The sequence below is a fragment of the Culex quinquefasciatus genome, chromosome 3 (assembly GCF_015732765.1).
Source record: "Culex quinquefasciatus strain JHB chromosome 3, VPISU_Cqui_1.0_pri_paternal, whole genome shotgun sequence".
NCBI classification, from domain to species: domain Eukaryota; kingdom Metazoa; phylum Arthropoda; class Insecta; order Diptera; family Culicidae; genus Culex; species Culex quinquefasciatus.
Genome location: NC_051863.1, coordinates 171,733,635 through 171,749,973, shown reverse-complemented (window position 1 = coordinate 171,749,973; position 16,339 = coordinate 171,733,635). Strand labels below are relative to the sequence as shown.

The window sequence follows — 16,339 nt, the reverse complement described above, 5'->3', positions numbered from 1 at the left end:
AGGTATCAGTACAGTTAGTTCCGTTCTTGTGGTAGAACATCAACGTTCATTCTTCAAACAAAATGATCAAGACTTCTTTGGTGGCTCTTGCCCTGGTGGGCGCTGCTCTTGCCTACGAGCACCACGGCTACATCAACGAGGTGAAGCACATCCCGTACAAGTATTACGGCGGTTTGGAGGGAGGTATTGGCGGTGGAATCTCCGGTGGATTCGGAGGCAGTCAGGGTGGCTTCAAGGAGGAAAGCGGTCTGGACTACTACAGCTATCCGAAGTACAAGTTCGAGTACGGCGTGAAGGACATCCACACCGGGGACCACAAGAGCCAGTGGGAGATGCGCGATGGAGATGTGGTCAAGGGCGAGTACACGCTGGACGAAGCCGATGGAACCAAGCGTGTCGTGGAGTACTACGCCGACAGCAAGAATGGGTTCGAGGCCAAGGTTAAGAACATCGGACATGCCAGCCAGGGTGGCATCGGAGGAGGAATGGAGGGTGGAATCGGCGGTGGATACGGCCATGGATATAGCTACAGCAAGCTGAAGAAGTACAACTAAATGCATCCTTTTTGGAATTCGAATGAAAGGCACCGACTGGAATAACTGCGCAGATTTTGAGTCCTCATAAATAAAGTCAGCTCTGCATTGAAGTATTAAAAAACCATTGTGTTGTTTTGTTGTGTTGTGTTGTTATGTTTTCACATTTATACTTTTCTTTGTATTTGTTTATGAAACTCTGTTCAGGTATTCTCTATTTCAAAAGCGAAACAAGTCTCCATAGCATGAGTTTGTGAATATTCGAAAAACTTTATGTTCTAATCGTGTTGGTGTCTTCGGCAAAGTTTTCAGTTGCGATTAGAATTTTCAGAAAAAAATGTCACACTGGAAAAATCACCCTATTGTTTATTTCCACTTTTTATCAATTAAAGATTCTCAAAATATTTTTTTTTATATTCGGAAACTATTGATATGTTTCAGCGGACCAAAAGGGGTACCTTTTGTTTATTATTATTATTCCAATGTCAAGCGCAAACGATGCATTCTTTGATCCCTTAAAACATAAGAAAATATTTAAAAAAAATTGGTATTGATTTTTTTCAATAGTTGCTCTAGTTTCTTTAATTTTTCTTAGTTTCTTTAGTTTCTTTAGCTTCTTTAGTTTCTTTAGTTTCTTTAGTTTCTTTAGTTTCTTTAGTTTCTTTAGTTTCTTTAGTTTCTTTAGTTTCTTTAGTTTCTTTAGTTTCTTTAGTTTCTTTAGTTTCTTTAGTTTCTTTAGTTTCTTTAGTTTCTTTAGTTTCTTTAGTTTCTTTAGTTTCTTTAGTTTCTTTAGTTTCTTTAGTTTCTTTAGTTTCTTTAGTTTCTTTAGTTTCTTTAGTTTCTTTAGTTTCTTTAGTTTCTTTAGTTTCTTTAGTTTCTTTAGTTTCTTTAGTTTCTTTAGTTTCTTTAGTTTCTTTAGTTTCTTTAGTTTCTTTAGTTTCTTTAGTTTCTTTAGTTTCTTTAGTTTCTTTAGTTTCTTTAGTTTCTTTAGTTTCTTTAGTTTCTTTAGTTTCTTTAGTTTCTTTAGTTTCTTTAGTTTCTTTAGTTTCTTTAGTTTCTTTAGTTTCTTTAGTTTCTTTAGTTTCTTTAGTTTCTTTAGTTTCTTTAGTTTCTTTAGTTTCTTTAGTTTCTTTAGTTTCTTTAGTTTCTTTAGTTTCTTTAGTTTCTTTAGTTTCTTTAGTATCTTGAGTTTCTTTAGTTTCTTTAGTTTCTTTAGTTTGGAAAATAAATGGAATCTGATTCTCAATAAATGTGATTTTTTTAACTGGATTTTTTTTAGGGAAAAAATGAATCAAAATAATTTATTTGATGAATATTTATATATACTGTTTGTATTAATGTTGAAATAAAATTAAAATAAAAAAAAATTGTTCGCTCTACAGCAATGCCTTGGCGTTCTCGATTGCGAGATTCCTGATAAAATAGGTTTCCGAAGGCTTGATTGTTGAGGCAATTGCAAACCTCTCACCCCGGGATTCGAAACGACGACCTTTTGATTGTAAGTCCCTCTGCCTCCCCTTCGACAGAAATTTGTTCTAGATTTGTTCGAGGGGTCATTCACAAACACCGTAATCAAAAAATTTCCCCCCTTCTGCCAGAGCCTGGTCACGCTACTGGTGAGAGACAACCTACTCCACGGGTCCTGGATCAATGTTGAAATATTTTTAAAAATAAACAAACGTCCTTTTTCTCCACAAGAAATGTATTTCTATCACCACCCCAATCACCAGCCCCCACCCTACCTTGGCGGCACACTCCCGGAACTGCCCGCCGAGCGGTCCCAGCTGGGCCAGCTGCTGCCGGATGTTGTCCAGGGCGGCTTGCAGCAGTGGTTTGTCGTTCTCGCCGCTGCGGAACGTGTCCCGCTGGATCTGGTACGCGTCGAACAGGTTGCGAACCGTCTCGGCCTCCTGGTGGAACCGGATGTACAGCTTGAGCAGGTCAACGCGCGCGATCACGTAGTTCTTCAGCTCGATCCACTGCTGGCGCAGCAGGTCCACCTTCTGCTGGACGTCATCGCGCTGCCCGTCCTCCAGATACTCCAGGCTGGGGGTGAGCCGGGCGAGCAGGTTGTTGATGGCGTTGCCTTTGATCTGTAGGAGGGGGTTGGTGAGGAAAAATAATCGAGTTTATATTTTTGAAATTTGCAGATTTTAAGGAAAAAAAAACGTGTCCGACATGTGTTACAAGAAGCGTCCCGACGACATGGTGGAGAATATTATTAATGGGGATCATTAAGCACTTCCTTGCAGACTGTGACTTCAGTGGAAAGATTATTTTCGAATATCTAATTTTACACGGCCGGATGGTTACTTGTATTTTTAGATGAAAGAAGCTTGTCGAATTCGATGTAATTTTAGAAAACATGAAATTCACAGACGTAATTTAACATTAAAGAACAAATATTTGATCAAGACACAAGGGACACAAGGGTAAAGAGTTCTAACGTTGGACCTATTAGGTAGAAGGAGAAAAACCTTAGTATCGAAAAATTCAAAAACTCACCTCCAAATCATTCAGAAGCTGATGATGCAACAGCAAACAATCCTTCGCCTCCGCCAGGCTTTCCCCCATCCGGTGAATGCCGGTTCCCTGCTCGATGCGCTCCTTCCGCGCGTCGGCCATCCACTGGAACAGCAGATTGTACCGCTCCATAAACTCGTTCAGCGCTTCCGTCAACCGCAGGTTGTGTTCACTTTGCTGCAGACTGTACCGCTCAAAGACGAGCTTCTTCTGCTCTATCCGCTCGACCATCGTTTGCACTCCGGTCACTTCCGGCTTGGTCCGGCCAACGTCGTCGATTAGCGAGTAGCCGGCTTGCAGGACCTGGGTGATGGTCGAGGTTAGTTCTTGCAGCGTTTGTTCGGAGATGGTCAGCAGTTGCTGATCGTTGCTGAGCTCCATCTCGATTTGAGTCAGTTTGGTGAGGAGGTTCTCGGCCCGTCCGAAGAATTCTCGCGATTGCGAGAGCAGCGATTCTCGGTGGTCGATTTCGTCGACGAATTCTGTGCAAGCCGCGAGGACGCTGTAGGCCTTCGCGCAGGCTTCATCTCCGGCAAAGCATCCGGTGGCGACGAGTTCTTCGGTTGCTTTCGTAATTTTGAGTGATTTATCGCGAAGGAGTAGGGCGTCCGGTTTGAGATTTTGGTAGGTGTCGAGCAGGTCGCGAGCCTGTTCGGACGAGTCGCCCAGAGTGAAGGAACTGAGGTTGGAGTTGCGTGACGCGTTCAAACTGTACTCGATGTCTGCGAGTTCTTTGGCGAGGATCGCTAGCGTGAGGCACTGCTCGAGCTGAGTCTTGCGGGACTGCCAGGCTTGTTCGAGGTTGTTCCGCCGGTTGGAGAGATCTTCGAGCCACCGCTCGACCTGGCCCACGGCGTAGATTGCATCCTGTTTGATGTGGTTCGGCCGCGAGTCGAGCGTTCCGATGTTGGCGAGCTCGCGAAGTCGGTCGAGCAGCTGGTTGCCTACTTTCAGGGCGGCCGAGATCGACGTCAGCATGTCTGTGCGGAGCGTTTTGAACGACTCGAGAAAATCGCGGACGGCGTCGATCTCGATCGGGATCATTGTGTCGTTGCAGGCCACCTCCAGCGAGCTCATCTTACCGTAGCATTCGCCGAGCCGCTCGAAGAAGCTCACGTTGAACAGGACGATGTCTCGCCTTTCCTGGAGCATCTTTTTGATGTCTTGCCAGACGGCGCCGAGCGATGCGGCCATTTCTTCGATCAACACCGGATTGGGTTGCTCATTTGCGGCGATCTTTTCCTGAACTTTGTGGTAAAACTCCTCCAGAGGCGTCGGGAGATTCTACAATTTAAAATGACTTGTTAAAATCAATCAAAAACCTTCAAGATCAACGCAATTACCTGGATTTGCCTCAGCAGTTCCTCGTGCTCGCGCTGCAGGTTCAAGGCCTCGTCCAAACTGGGACCCAGAAATGTGAACTTGGGCAGCAGATCTGCAACTTTGATGTACAACCGTTCGCCGCTCTATAAAAAAAAGAAATTTCAAAATTAGTTTTGCGAGCGATGATGGCGGTCATAAATCTACCGGGACCGTCTGTGGACTGGTCCAATAAATGTTTATTTGACAATGACTACCGAAAGCGCAGCGTAAGATTTCCTCAGATCTTCCCACGTCGTTGAATTTTGCGCGGACTCGCGGCAAGTGAAATGCGTTGCGGTGCAGTCTAGGGGCATTAAGTAGAAGCAAGACCAGGTTGGGGAACAGGGAACAGATTGAGTGGTTTATAACGAGTGTGACACGATGTGAGACAAATTGGAAACCACCTTGGACGTGGTTTGGTGGGAAAGTAATTACTCTATTTGAAGAGTTTGAATACCAATTGAAGAAATAATCAAAGGCTGATTCGATTTGCTTAAAGCAAATTGCCATAACCTCAGTAATTGATATCAATTAAAATAGCTATCAAAGTCATTCACTTCAGGAATTACCGACCACTTTACACTTCTCTCAAGAAACAATTCCGTGAAATACCAGCCTGTCATCTCTCAGCAGCTAATACGCTTCAGCAGCAAAGAAACACGTTCCATTTTGCACTCCCCTTCCCTCCCAGAACCAGATCACCCAGGTTCCATTTTAATTAACATAACTGCACAATAACGGGAAAATTTATGTCATTATTGCGCGCAGTAAATTATCATTTTACGTCCACCCAAGACTCGAACCGACGACGACGATGATGTTGTCGGCTCGATGACCGCGATTTGAGGGCAACAATTAGCTTGGAACTCCAACCCGGCTCGCCGGTGCAACTTTTACGAGCCCTTCCCACCCTAATGGAGACATTAATAGAGCCGCGACTCTGTATGATGTACCGACGTGACCGGCTGGCAACACTGCTCGGAAGTTTGGGTCTAATTTTAGCGCGGCGCAAATTCCGGAGCAATTTTCCACCGTGACGAAAATCGGGTGCGAGCGGAGAACATCAAGAAACAAGTGGTCTGCCACCGCGGTTGATGATGGATGATGGATCTGGATTCCAGTTTTAAATAGAATGGAGAGAGCATTACGCCAACCAGCGCCATCTTTGAACGGGGCTGGTGCGTAAACTTGAGACGACGAGTAAATATTTGTTCGTGGTTTTAACGTCTCGTTTTACGTATGTATTAAAACTACAAGCAGGTTACTTCGTTTTTGGTTTCCTGAATTTTTCACTAATAAAAAAGAAAGCATTCGATTTTAAATTTCAAGTAATTTTATAGCAAAATTTATTTATAATTAATACCTCGTAAAGACGTCATTTTGACTATTTTTCAACCTTTGTTTTGACAATTTCTCCGATAAATCCAACTACACTAATGGCGTACTCTACTGCTAGGCCAAACTATGCCAGCATCATGTCGTCAAAGGTTAGAACTTTTCCCAACTCATCGTATCCTCGAGGATTCGATCCCAAGATCCACTGGCTGTAAAAATCAGCATGCTGTCGCTTCCACAAGCTTAAAGTTCCAGCTTCGTGCAGGGCTACGTGAGTAAACTCCAAATGTCCAAATGACCGATTCTTTCGTGACGGGACAACGTTTGTACGCATATGTTTTCAGTTTTTTGCTGATAACTTCAAAATCTGTGGGAAAAGGTACCAATATTTATACAAATTTGGAAAGTACATTAAATTTCCTATAAGGGTGGATTTTCATGGATTTTTCGATGACCGACATCGAAAGCGGCTTTCAATGCTCGTGGTCATATTTTGCCGAAAACTCATTTTTATCAATCAGGTTAAATCGCAAAATGGTTTGGATTGATATTTTATGGTAGTATAAGCACAAACGAACACATACCCATCGCCGGAAAGTTGCGAAAATGCGATTTTCCGACTTTTCATTTTCGATGCACGAGCATCTTCAGACGACCGACATCGAAAGCATACTCACGACCATGCTTTGCTAAAATGTCCGTGCATTGAAACTCGATGCTCGTCCAGTGCCTTTTTGCTACCTCAGCGGCACCCTAGACACAAACCTAAATAACGCTTTGAAACGCTTGGTACGGGATGGGAATGAAACTTGACGAAACAAATTCTATTTGTCAAACCAGACCTTGTCAAAAATCAAAACAGCTGATTTTGGCCATTGTTTTGCAGGCGGAATCCGTCCACCGGTGGAAGGATTACTTGCCTAGGTTAGCAAGAGGAACTGATCCACCGGTGGCCGGATTTCTGGACATAGTTTTGCAGGAGGAATCCGTCCACCGGTGGCCGGATTTCTGGGCATTGTTTTGCAGGAGGAATCCGTCCACCGGTGGCCGGATCTCTGGACATTGTTCTGGCAGGAGAAATCGGTCCACCGGTGGACGGATTGCCAGGCCAAGTTGACAAGAGGAACTGGTCCACCGGTAGATGGATTTCTGGACATTGTTTTGCAGGAGGAATCCGTCCACCGGTGGTCGGATTTCAGGGCATTGTTTTGCAGGAGGAATCCGTTCTCCGGTGGACGGATTGCCTGGTCAAGTTGACAAGAGGAACTTGTCCACCGGTCGATGGATTTCGGGGCATTGTTTTGCAGGAGGAATCCGTCCACCGGTGGCCGGATTTCTGGGCATTGTTTTGCAGGAGGATTCTGCGCACCGTTGGACGGATTGCTTGCCTAGATTTTAATTTCCTCAATATCTTAAATTTCTTAATTTTTTTTTAAATTGCTTAAATTTCTTAAATTTCTCAAATTTCTTAAATTTCTTAAATTTCTTAAATTTCTTAAATTTCTTAAATTTCTCAAATTTCTTAAATTTCTTAAATTTCTTAAATTTCTAAAATTTCTAAAATTTCTAAAATTTCTGAAATTTCTGAAATTTCTAAAATTTCTAAAATTTTTAAAATTTCTAAAATTTCTAAAATTTCTAAAATTTCTAAAATTTCTAAAATTTCTAAAATTTCTAAAATTTCTAAAATTTCTAAAATTTCTAAAATTTCTAAAATTTCTAAAATTTCCAAAATTTCCAAAATTCCTAAAATTTCTAAAATTTTTAAAATTTCTATAATTTCTAAAATTTCTAAAAATTTTAAAATTAAAAAAAAAATTCCAAAAAAATTTAAGTTTTTAAAATTTCTAAGAAAATTAATTTTTAAAAATTTTAAGATTTCTTACAATTTCGAAAATTTCTAAAATTTCTAAAATTTCTAAAATTTCTAAAATTTCTAAAATTTTCTAAAATTTCTAAAATTTCTAAAATTTCTAAAATTTCTAAAATTTCTAAAATTTCTAAAATTTCTAAAATTTCTAAAAATTTCTAAAATTTCTAAAATTTCTATAATTTCTAAAATTTCTTAATTTGTTTTTAGATTTCTAAAATTTCTTTAATTCCTTAAATCTCTTATTTTTTTTTTAATTTCTTTAATTTCTTAAATTTTCTCAATTTCCTAAATTTCTTAAATTTCTCAGATTTCTTGAATTATTTATTTTTTTAAATTTCTTAGATTTTTTAAATTTCTTAATTTTTTTTTTAAATTCCTAAAAATATTCCAATTTTTAGTTCACTCTATTATCTCTCATCTTTTTCCCATGATTTTTCGCAACGAACATGAGGCAAAAGGTTTTATTTAATTAAATTATACGCTAGTCTAATCATACGCCTTTTTGAAAAAGATTTATTGAACAACATCAGCTTATTTCAAAAGTTGTTCTGGAATTCCGATCGCCACGCAATGCTGCTATGTTTACGTTTGAATCTGTCATTTACCATCCTTCGTTAACTTGCATGCAAGTGTTCCTTATTCCGGAAAGTCGATTTTGGGGTTGTGTCTAAGCTAAATGAAGTAACGCAAGCCACGAGCATCGAGTTGGTTCGATGCTCGTGCTCTCGATGTCGTTGCACAACCCTGATAGACGGCAGTCCCGCGGTCGTGCGATTCGAAGCGTTATCTGCTCGATGTCGATTGAGTCCTGCCATTTTCGAGCGTTTGTCGTGCGTTTTGATCGAATGTCAGAGAGGTGACATCTAGTGCGTGCAAAATTCTAAGCAGGCGTTGAAAAAAATAATGACAGATACGTTTTTATTGCGGATTCCAAGTCCAGTGAAAAAAGCTACAAAGTGAAAATTGTGTCCACAATCAGGAGCATGGCGGGACTTACCAGACATATAAATGAAAGAGGTACATTCAGATTATTCCTTGCATGCCACTTCAGTGAAATGAACCTGTTTCAGATAAAAATGAAAAAATGCTGGCTCTGCCACATGGGACCAACAACGGCCGCTGAGAACGAACCAAAGACGAGTTCCGAGCCCGGCAAGTGAACATCAAGAAACACAAAAGCCCTGCTGAAATATATTGGAATTGGCTTAAATGTGAACAGCAATTGTGTATACCTTGACAAGATTAATAAACAGTTCGAGTTTGCTTATGAAATTTCTTTTAGTTGCATCAAATCAACCAAAAAATCCGAAACAAGAGCACCCGACAGTGGCAGGACAATCTAAATAACAAAGGCGCCCGAAAACGGCCCGACAACGGCCCGTCAACGTCGATTTTCTCAAACGTCGATTTCGACGATCGTCGGACAAAGTGTTGCATATACGCACGAAAAGGGCCCGAATTCCGTCGGACAAACCGACGGAATTCGGGCCGTTTTGTCGAGCCGTCCGGCGGTTTTCGGGCCGTTGTCGGCCCGGTCCGTCTGTCAGGGAATCCATGAAAATCCAGCCTAAGATTCACTCCAACAAACATTTAAAAACACAATGTTTGAGTCAAGTGAGATAGATATGTAGCGTGACGGGACAACATCGTACAATTGGATCATTTTGATTTTTTATACACAAATGTGAAGAACTCTGCTCTCCTAGTAAGTTTTTGGAAAAACCCTTTTCTACAGTTGTTTCTAAAATGAAAAACGAAGATTTTGCTTCCTGGGTCACCCAATTTTGTCAAATTTTGTTGATTTGACAGGTACTTCTTTTCGTGCCGGACAACGCAGATATTTTGCAAAAGAGGGTTTTGCTCGCGTTGTTCTGTCACGAAATGAAGTAATTGTGAAAATCTCTACTGACTGAGTCAACTTTAACTAATTTAGGGTCGCAGAGCTCGAATATGACTCCTAGAATACTCCAAAGTTGTCCTAGAATACTTCCAAAGTAATGTGCAATCCAAGATGGCGGCCAATATGGCGGTGCTAGAATATTCGATATTTTATAAAGAAATGTAACCGGCAATAAACAATTCAAATTCAACAAAGGGTTGCTGAACTCGAATATGAGCCCTAGAATATTCCAAAATACTCAGGGAATGTGCAATCCAAGATAGCGGCCAATATGGCTAAAAAAAATGATTTTTTTTTTTCAGATGTGTAACAGGCAATCAACGGTTCAAATTCAACTTGTTTGGGGTCGCTGAACTTGAATATGAGCCATATAATACTCCAATTACTCAGCGAATGTGCAATGCAAGATGGCGGCCAATATGGCGATGCTAGAAAATTGAATTGCATTCCCTGATTACTTATTTATTTATTTGTCACCGTATTTGGCATTATGCCGCACAAACTGTTCTAAGGACTTTAGAATATTCTACTCCAAAGTATTAAGGTAATGTGCAATCCAACATGGCGGCCAATATGGCGAAGCTAGAAAATTTGATTTTTTTTCAGGGTTGTAACAGGCAATCAACGGATCAAATTTAACTAATTTGGGGTCGCTGAACTCGAATATGAGCCATATAATACTCCAAGTACTCAGCGAATGTGCAATGCAAGATGGCGGCCAATATGGCGATGCTAGAAAATTGAATTGCATTCCCTCATTACTTATTTATTTATTTGTCACCGTATTTGGCATTATGCCGCACAAACTGTTCTAAGGGCTTTAGAATATTCTAAGGATTACATTCGAGTTCAGCATCCCCAAATTAATTAAATTTGACCTGTTGACTGCCTGTTACATTTCTGTATAAAAAATTTCCAATATTCTAGGTTCGCCATCTTGGCCGCCATATTGGATTGCACATTCCCTGAGATTTTTGGAGTCTTATATGGCTCATATTCGAGTTCAGCGACCCCAAAATAGTTAAATTGGACTAGTTGATTGAACTTAAAAATCCTTTTATGGAGGTATTTCCATTCGGCCGCCATCTTAGACGCCACCTTGAATATCTCGCTTCCCTTTGAGACTCAGGAAAATCAACAGGCAAATTTGGATCCGGGAAATGTTGTTTCATAGTTCACAATCGTTTAGTCTGACCAAACATCGAAAAAATGTACTGAAAGGTTTCAACTAGTTTGTCAACAAGATAATCGAAACAAAACATTCATCTCGAGAGGATATTTCGGATTTTCGGAATCATTAGAAAAGGTTGCGCCACATTTTACTTTTATTAGAATATTTCCATTAAAAGATATTTATAACTACATAAAACTTGGAACTTTGCATGGAAACATTAACACACGTGATTCTATTATCAGGTCAAAATATCTCGTAGTTTAAGCTCATATTTTGTCTTTTTTGTAGCACTTTGCAATTGTCTTTTTAATAATTTCTCCCATAAACCCAATCAAGCTCATGCCGTAACCAAATGCTAGGACGATCCATGCCACTAGCATATCGTCAAAAACCAGATAATTTTGCTCCTCATCATGCCCACGAGGTCTATTGCCAGTGATCCACTTGTAGCTATGATCACCTTGTTGTCGCTGCCATAGGTTTGTAACGCTTAATCTTTTCACAACGTACCAGGAGCGTTACATTGCGCAATCCCTGGACGATCCAATTGATTTGAAACACCTTTTTATGCTTAGCCTGCAAACAACTTTAGCGCCACTCCAAAAGTTGGAGGTTGTTTGTGGATTTTAATCAGGGAAGCCCGACCTGAAGCTCTTGATCTCAAGGCGAGTTTTAGTGTAATCTAAACCGAAAAGTCGAACCAAAAGATCCCAAAAATTTACTCAAGGTCAACAACATTTACGAACTCTTTCATCTCAGTCTTTAAAACAAACGAACGCATTAGTTAGAGTGCATTCTAATCCAAAATTTATTAAGCAAAACAAAATTCATTACGAAACGAAAGAATGTATATTTAAGTTAAACGCGTGCAGAATTAATCCTCGTTTTTGCAACGCAAAATCCGAAAAAGACCCGGGGTTTTTATTTGTGGTTGTAAATGAGCTCAAACTAATACTAAGGGGGGTTTAGATCTTAAATCTAGCAAAAACTATTCCCTATTGTCGTGCACTGTACTTTACCCTACTAATCTGGTACCAGCAACTGCTTGCAGGTGTTCTTGAACGGCGTGAAGATTCTCCTAGGTCCGGACCTACTGCGACGATCAGCGATCAAACAGCTCCGGTGCGTTCGCGCAACCCTACCGCACTCTAGCGGCGGCTAGCAGTACTCCGCCGTGGACACGTGGCACAGCGATCGGCGTCGACACGTTCTTCGCCGCGCTTTGGGCTTCCAGCCCCCAAGCGGCGTCTAGCGGAACCAACGTTTACACGTGGCCGTCGCACGGTGACGTTCTTGATGGGGACGCTCGGTCCAACGTTGTTTCGAATCCGTGGAGACGGATGGTACTGCTGCTGTCAGGCTTTTGTCTCGTTCCTCGCACTTCCTTCGGTTGGGCAAGCGAGGTTAGAATCGGCTGGGCAGCCGGCGAGCTTTTGGCGTGCTCGAAAGCTCGGAACTTCCTCCAAGCTCTGGGATTGCTTCGAAAAGGACGTGTGGGGTCAACTGGGTGGGCGGAGTAGATGCGTCTCCGAGTCGTTGGAGTTGACTAAGGCGGTTGAAACGGTTCGTCACGACCCCGTCGTGGTTATCATCCACCAGTCTGACCAACGAAGCTTTCCCAGCGTCGAACGACGAAATGTACGGCTTTTCTGCCCCGAGACTTGCACCCACGTTAATGGGCAACCTATAACGTGGCCAAAAGTTGCATTTCTGCCTAATCTCACGATCTGTAGTTAGATCTTACCTGACACGTGCAAAGGGTTCACCTAACCTTTGCTTGTTCTAGGGGAAACTATTTCTTCAAAGCTTGAGAGTGCTAGAAAGTAAGTGCTTTTGTAATTGGCGAAGCTTTACAAAATCGTTGCCCTGTGCACTTACTGCTTTTCCAGAAAAAGTATCACAATCACCAGAACTAATTCCACTTTAAACTTTTCACCGAAATTAAACTGTTCGAAAAAAGCAAAACCGTTTCGTAAAAGCACTCCAACTAAAGTGAAGCGTCGGTTTTTCGACTCAGCTTTATAGAGTTCCTCGAGCCGTGATAATTGTACCTAGTTGACCTTGAATCAACCAATCAGAATCTTTTGCGACGCAGGAAATTAAAACACACGAACACGGTTTTAATTTCAATTGCAGATATCATTTCAATCTCGTCGTGATATCAAAAGTAGATCAGAGCAGTGGTATACTACATGTGTATGTGCACACAATCAAATCAAAAGGGTTCAGTTGTTTGCAGTCTACTTGCAGGCGCATTATTTTTATATCGTTTTACAGTATGTGACACATGAAATGTTACAGGTTTAAAAGCCCGGCTTCGTTAAGAGCAACATATGTGAACTGAAATATTCCCAAGTACGGACTGCGGATTGCTGTTTGATAAACATGCATCGTATCGAACGAAATTTGATCCTCTAGAACTATGAACCACGACTGTCCTCGTTCGAAATCGTATGATAATTTCGGTGCCATAGCGACCAGCTCTTCAGCTGCAATTATGGCAACACCAGGTTCATTATGAAATATTTCTACGGGATCGCCATGTTCTACGTATTTTCCAATTAACGGATGCTCAACAGCGTCGGGTATTTGATTGAGATCAAATCGGAACTTTAGTCCATACTTGTCAAAATCATCTAACCTTTTCGCCGTTTGGGCCGATGGTCTGTCAATCATCATCGAAATAATTTTCGTTTCGAATGCGTTGGTCATGAAAAACATCAATACGATCAATGAGTGCAAAATGACCCGCTCCCAGCGTCCGGTACGATGCAGATCATACCGTTCAAATCCGCAAACCACGAGTAGAATTGGATCATTTTTGAAAGAGTCTGGCACCGCATAATTTACAACTTCCATAACAACTAAAACAATCACTAGCAGCGTCCAAACTTGCCATTTAAATGGCATTGTCATTATCTCAACCGCGGTCAATGGTTTTCCTCTAGGAATTAGTATCCGACAACTTGTGGGAGCACACATGGTTATCCCTTGAAAGGTTCGATCTATTTTCATTAGCACCATCCTTCTAAGCATAATATCACCTTCTGAATGAATCATTCTTAGTTTACCGTTTAAATACTCAGCAGTCGCCTTAACACATTTGTACGATGCTGTTTCCAAGTCTCCAGTATTTTTTTCTGGAACATACGTTATGGTGTTTCCATTGAATGAGTACCTAAACCAACCGAAAAGTCGTTTAGGATGAGGTTGACCATCACGAAGATCAATAACAACACCGTTTTTCAGACTTCTAAACCGTACCTTTGTGCTAAAGGTATCGAAAAATAAAGCATTATTGCAGTTCACATCCTTGAAAATCCAATCCATTATCTCGCCAACGCTCAACTCGGAAAAATCCATGAATGTCATCACTACCGTGGCGGGGTCAAACAGCTTGAAAAACTTTAAGATTTGCCGAGTCTTGGCATAGAGACTAAATTCAACTTGACGGCCTGGATACAACACTAGCAGCGAAGGTGTGTTTGGTAAAGCGTCGCTCCGATTGCCCCAACCTGAACCTTGAAGAACGTACTTTACGGCAGATTCCAGCTTCGGCGATTGCAACAATACACTCAGCACATTGTCGTACGGATTTTTCGGAGTCATGTCGAAAAAGATGCACTCGAAGGTTCCTCCCTGCACATGCATTAGATACTCAATAACCCGCAACGAATAGTCCAAAAGGTGTGGGTTTTGGGCGGAGCCCATCAATAAATTTGCTAGTACGACAAAAACACAAGTGGCAAGCTTCATGGTTTCACCTTGAATGGTCTCTTGATGGGTTATCAGAAAGATTATCAAACTACACGTCGAACAGTTTTCAACGTTATCATTGATGCTTCTACACTTTAAAAACTCACATTATTGTTGCAACGCGAATCAAATATGCTGATTTCAACTTTCATAAAAGTTGGAACTTTGCAACTAACACAAAAGCCTAATGTTTTTTGTAGCACTTTTCAAATGCCTTTTTAATAATTTCTCCCATGAACCCAATCAAGCTCATGCCGTAACCGAACGCTAGGACGAGCCATGCCACCACCATGTCGTCAAAATTCAGATAGTTTTGCTCCTCAACATGTCCACGAGGTCTCTTGCCAGAGATCCATTTGTAACAGAAATCACCGTGCTGTCGCTTCCATAGGTCCAGAAGACCGGCTTCGTTAAGGGCAACATATGTGAATTGAAATATCTGCAAGTACGGACTGCGGACTGGTGTTGGATAAGAATGCATCGAGTCAACCGAAATGTGTTCCTCTAGAACAATGAACCATGTCTGTCCCCGTTCAAAATCGTACGATAATTTCGGTACCATAGCGACCAATTCTTCTGCAGCCAACATAGCAACACCAGGTTCATTATGATATATTTCTACAGGATCGCCGTGTTCTACGTATTTCCCAATGGAGGGATCTTCAATTGAGTGAGGTAATTGAGTGAGGTTAAAGCGAAACTTGAGCCCAAACTTGTCAAAATCCTCTAATCTTTTCGCTGTTTGGGCTGATGGTTTGTCAATCATCATCGAAATAATTTTCGTCTCGAATGCGTTGGTCATGAAAAACATCAATACGATCAAAGAGTGCAGAATCACCTTCTCCCAGCGTCCAGAACGATGCAGATCATACTGTTCAAATCCACAAACCACGAGTAGAATTGGATCATTTTTGAAAGAGTCTGGTACCACATACTTTGCAACTTCCGTAACAATTAAAACAATTGCTAGCAGCGTCCAAACCTGCCATTTAAATGGATTTGTCATTATCTCACCCGGTGTTAATGGTCTTCCTCTGGGAACCAGTATTCGAATTCCTATGGGGGCACTCATGGTTACTCCTTGAAACGTTCTATCTATGCTTAATAGCACCATCCTTCTAAGCTTAATATCGCCTGTTGTAGGACCACCACGAAAAACTTGAAGTGCACAGTTTAAATAATCAGCAGTCGCCTTGACCCATTTGTATGAAGCTGTCTCCAAGTCTCCGGACATTGTTTCAGGAACGTACGTTATGACGTTTCCGTTGAATGAGTTTCTGAACCAACCGAAAACTCCTTTTGGATGAGGTTGACCATCACGAATATCAATAACAACACCGTTTTTCAGACTTTTCAGTCGTACCTTTGTGCTCAAGGTATCGAAATATAAAACATTATTGCAATTTACATCATTGAAAATCCAATCCATAATCTTGGCAACGTTCAACTCGGAAAACTCCATGAATGTCATCACTACCGTGGTGGGGTCGAACAGGTTAAAAAACTTTAAAATTTGCCGAGTCATGGCATAAGCTGTGAATTCTTCTTCACGCCCTGGGTATAACACCAGCAGCGAGGGTTTTTTCGGTAAAGCTTCGCTCCGATCGCCCCAACCTGAACCTTGAAGAACGTACTTTACGGTAGATTCCAGTTTCGGCGATTGCAACAATACACTCAGCACATTGTCATACGGACTTTTCGAAGTCATGTCGAAAAAGATGCACTCGAAGGTTCCTAGCTGCACCTGCATTAGGTACTCAATAATCCGCTCAGAATAGTTCAAAATTTTCGGATTTTGGGCGGAGCCCAATAATAAATTCGCCAGTACGACAAAACCACAAGTTGCAAGCTTCATGATTTCACCTTGAATGATCTCGCGATGG

General features: G+C 41.3%; 2 protein-coding genes and 1 long non-coding RNA gene across 8 annotated transcripts in view; 1 reads left to right on the top strand and 2 right to left on the bottom strand.

Annotated features, from left to right (window-relative positions):
* LOC6039278 (titin) overlaps positions 1 to 16,339 on the bottom strand; it is a 111,046-nt gene that overhangs the window by 57,538 nt on the left and 37,169 nt on the right. For all 6 annotated transcript variants that reach the window (XM_038258765.1, XM_038258760.1, XM_038258762.1 and 3 more), the window contains exons 2-4: positions 4,400 to 4,522; positions 3,039 to 4,340; positions 2,276 to 2,626 (exon numbers count right to left, since the gene is read on the bottom strand). In XM_038258765.1, the coding sequence (XP_038114693.1) occupies positions 2,276 to 2,626; positions 3,039 to 4,340; positions 4,400 to 4,522 (1,776 nt within the window). The remainder of the gene's footprint in view (positions 1 to 2,275; positions 2,627 to 3,038; positions 4,341 to 4,399; positions 4,523 to 16,339) is intronic.
* Positions 55 to 554, top strand: LOC6039284 (adult-specific cuticular protein ACP-20). Its single transcript, XM_038258772.1, has one exon. It carries the CDS (start codon positions 63 to 65, stop codon positions 552 to 554), a length of 492 nt encoding a protein of 163 aa, XP_038114700.1. The 5' UTR covers positions 55 to 62.
* On the bottom strand, positions 11,181 to 12,829 carry LOC119768612. Its single transcript, XR_005278102.1, has 3 exons — positions 12,579 to 12,829; positions 12,445 to 12,516; positions 11,181 to 12,384 (listed from the first exon to the last, which is right to left on the bottom strand). It is a non-coding gene; the product is annotated as an uncharacterized LOC119768612 (long non-coding RNA).

Bases quoted from the DNA above. Each gene is read 5' to 3' on its own strand.
- LOC6039284 (XM_038258772.1), top strand. From the start codon at position 63: ATGATCAAGACTTCTTTGGTGGCTCTTGCCCTGGTGGGCGCTGCTCTT.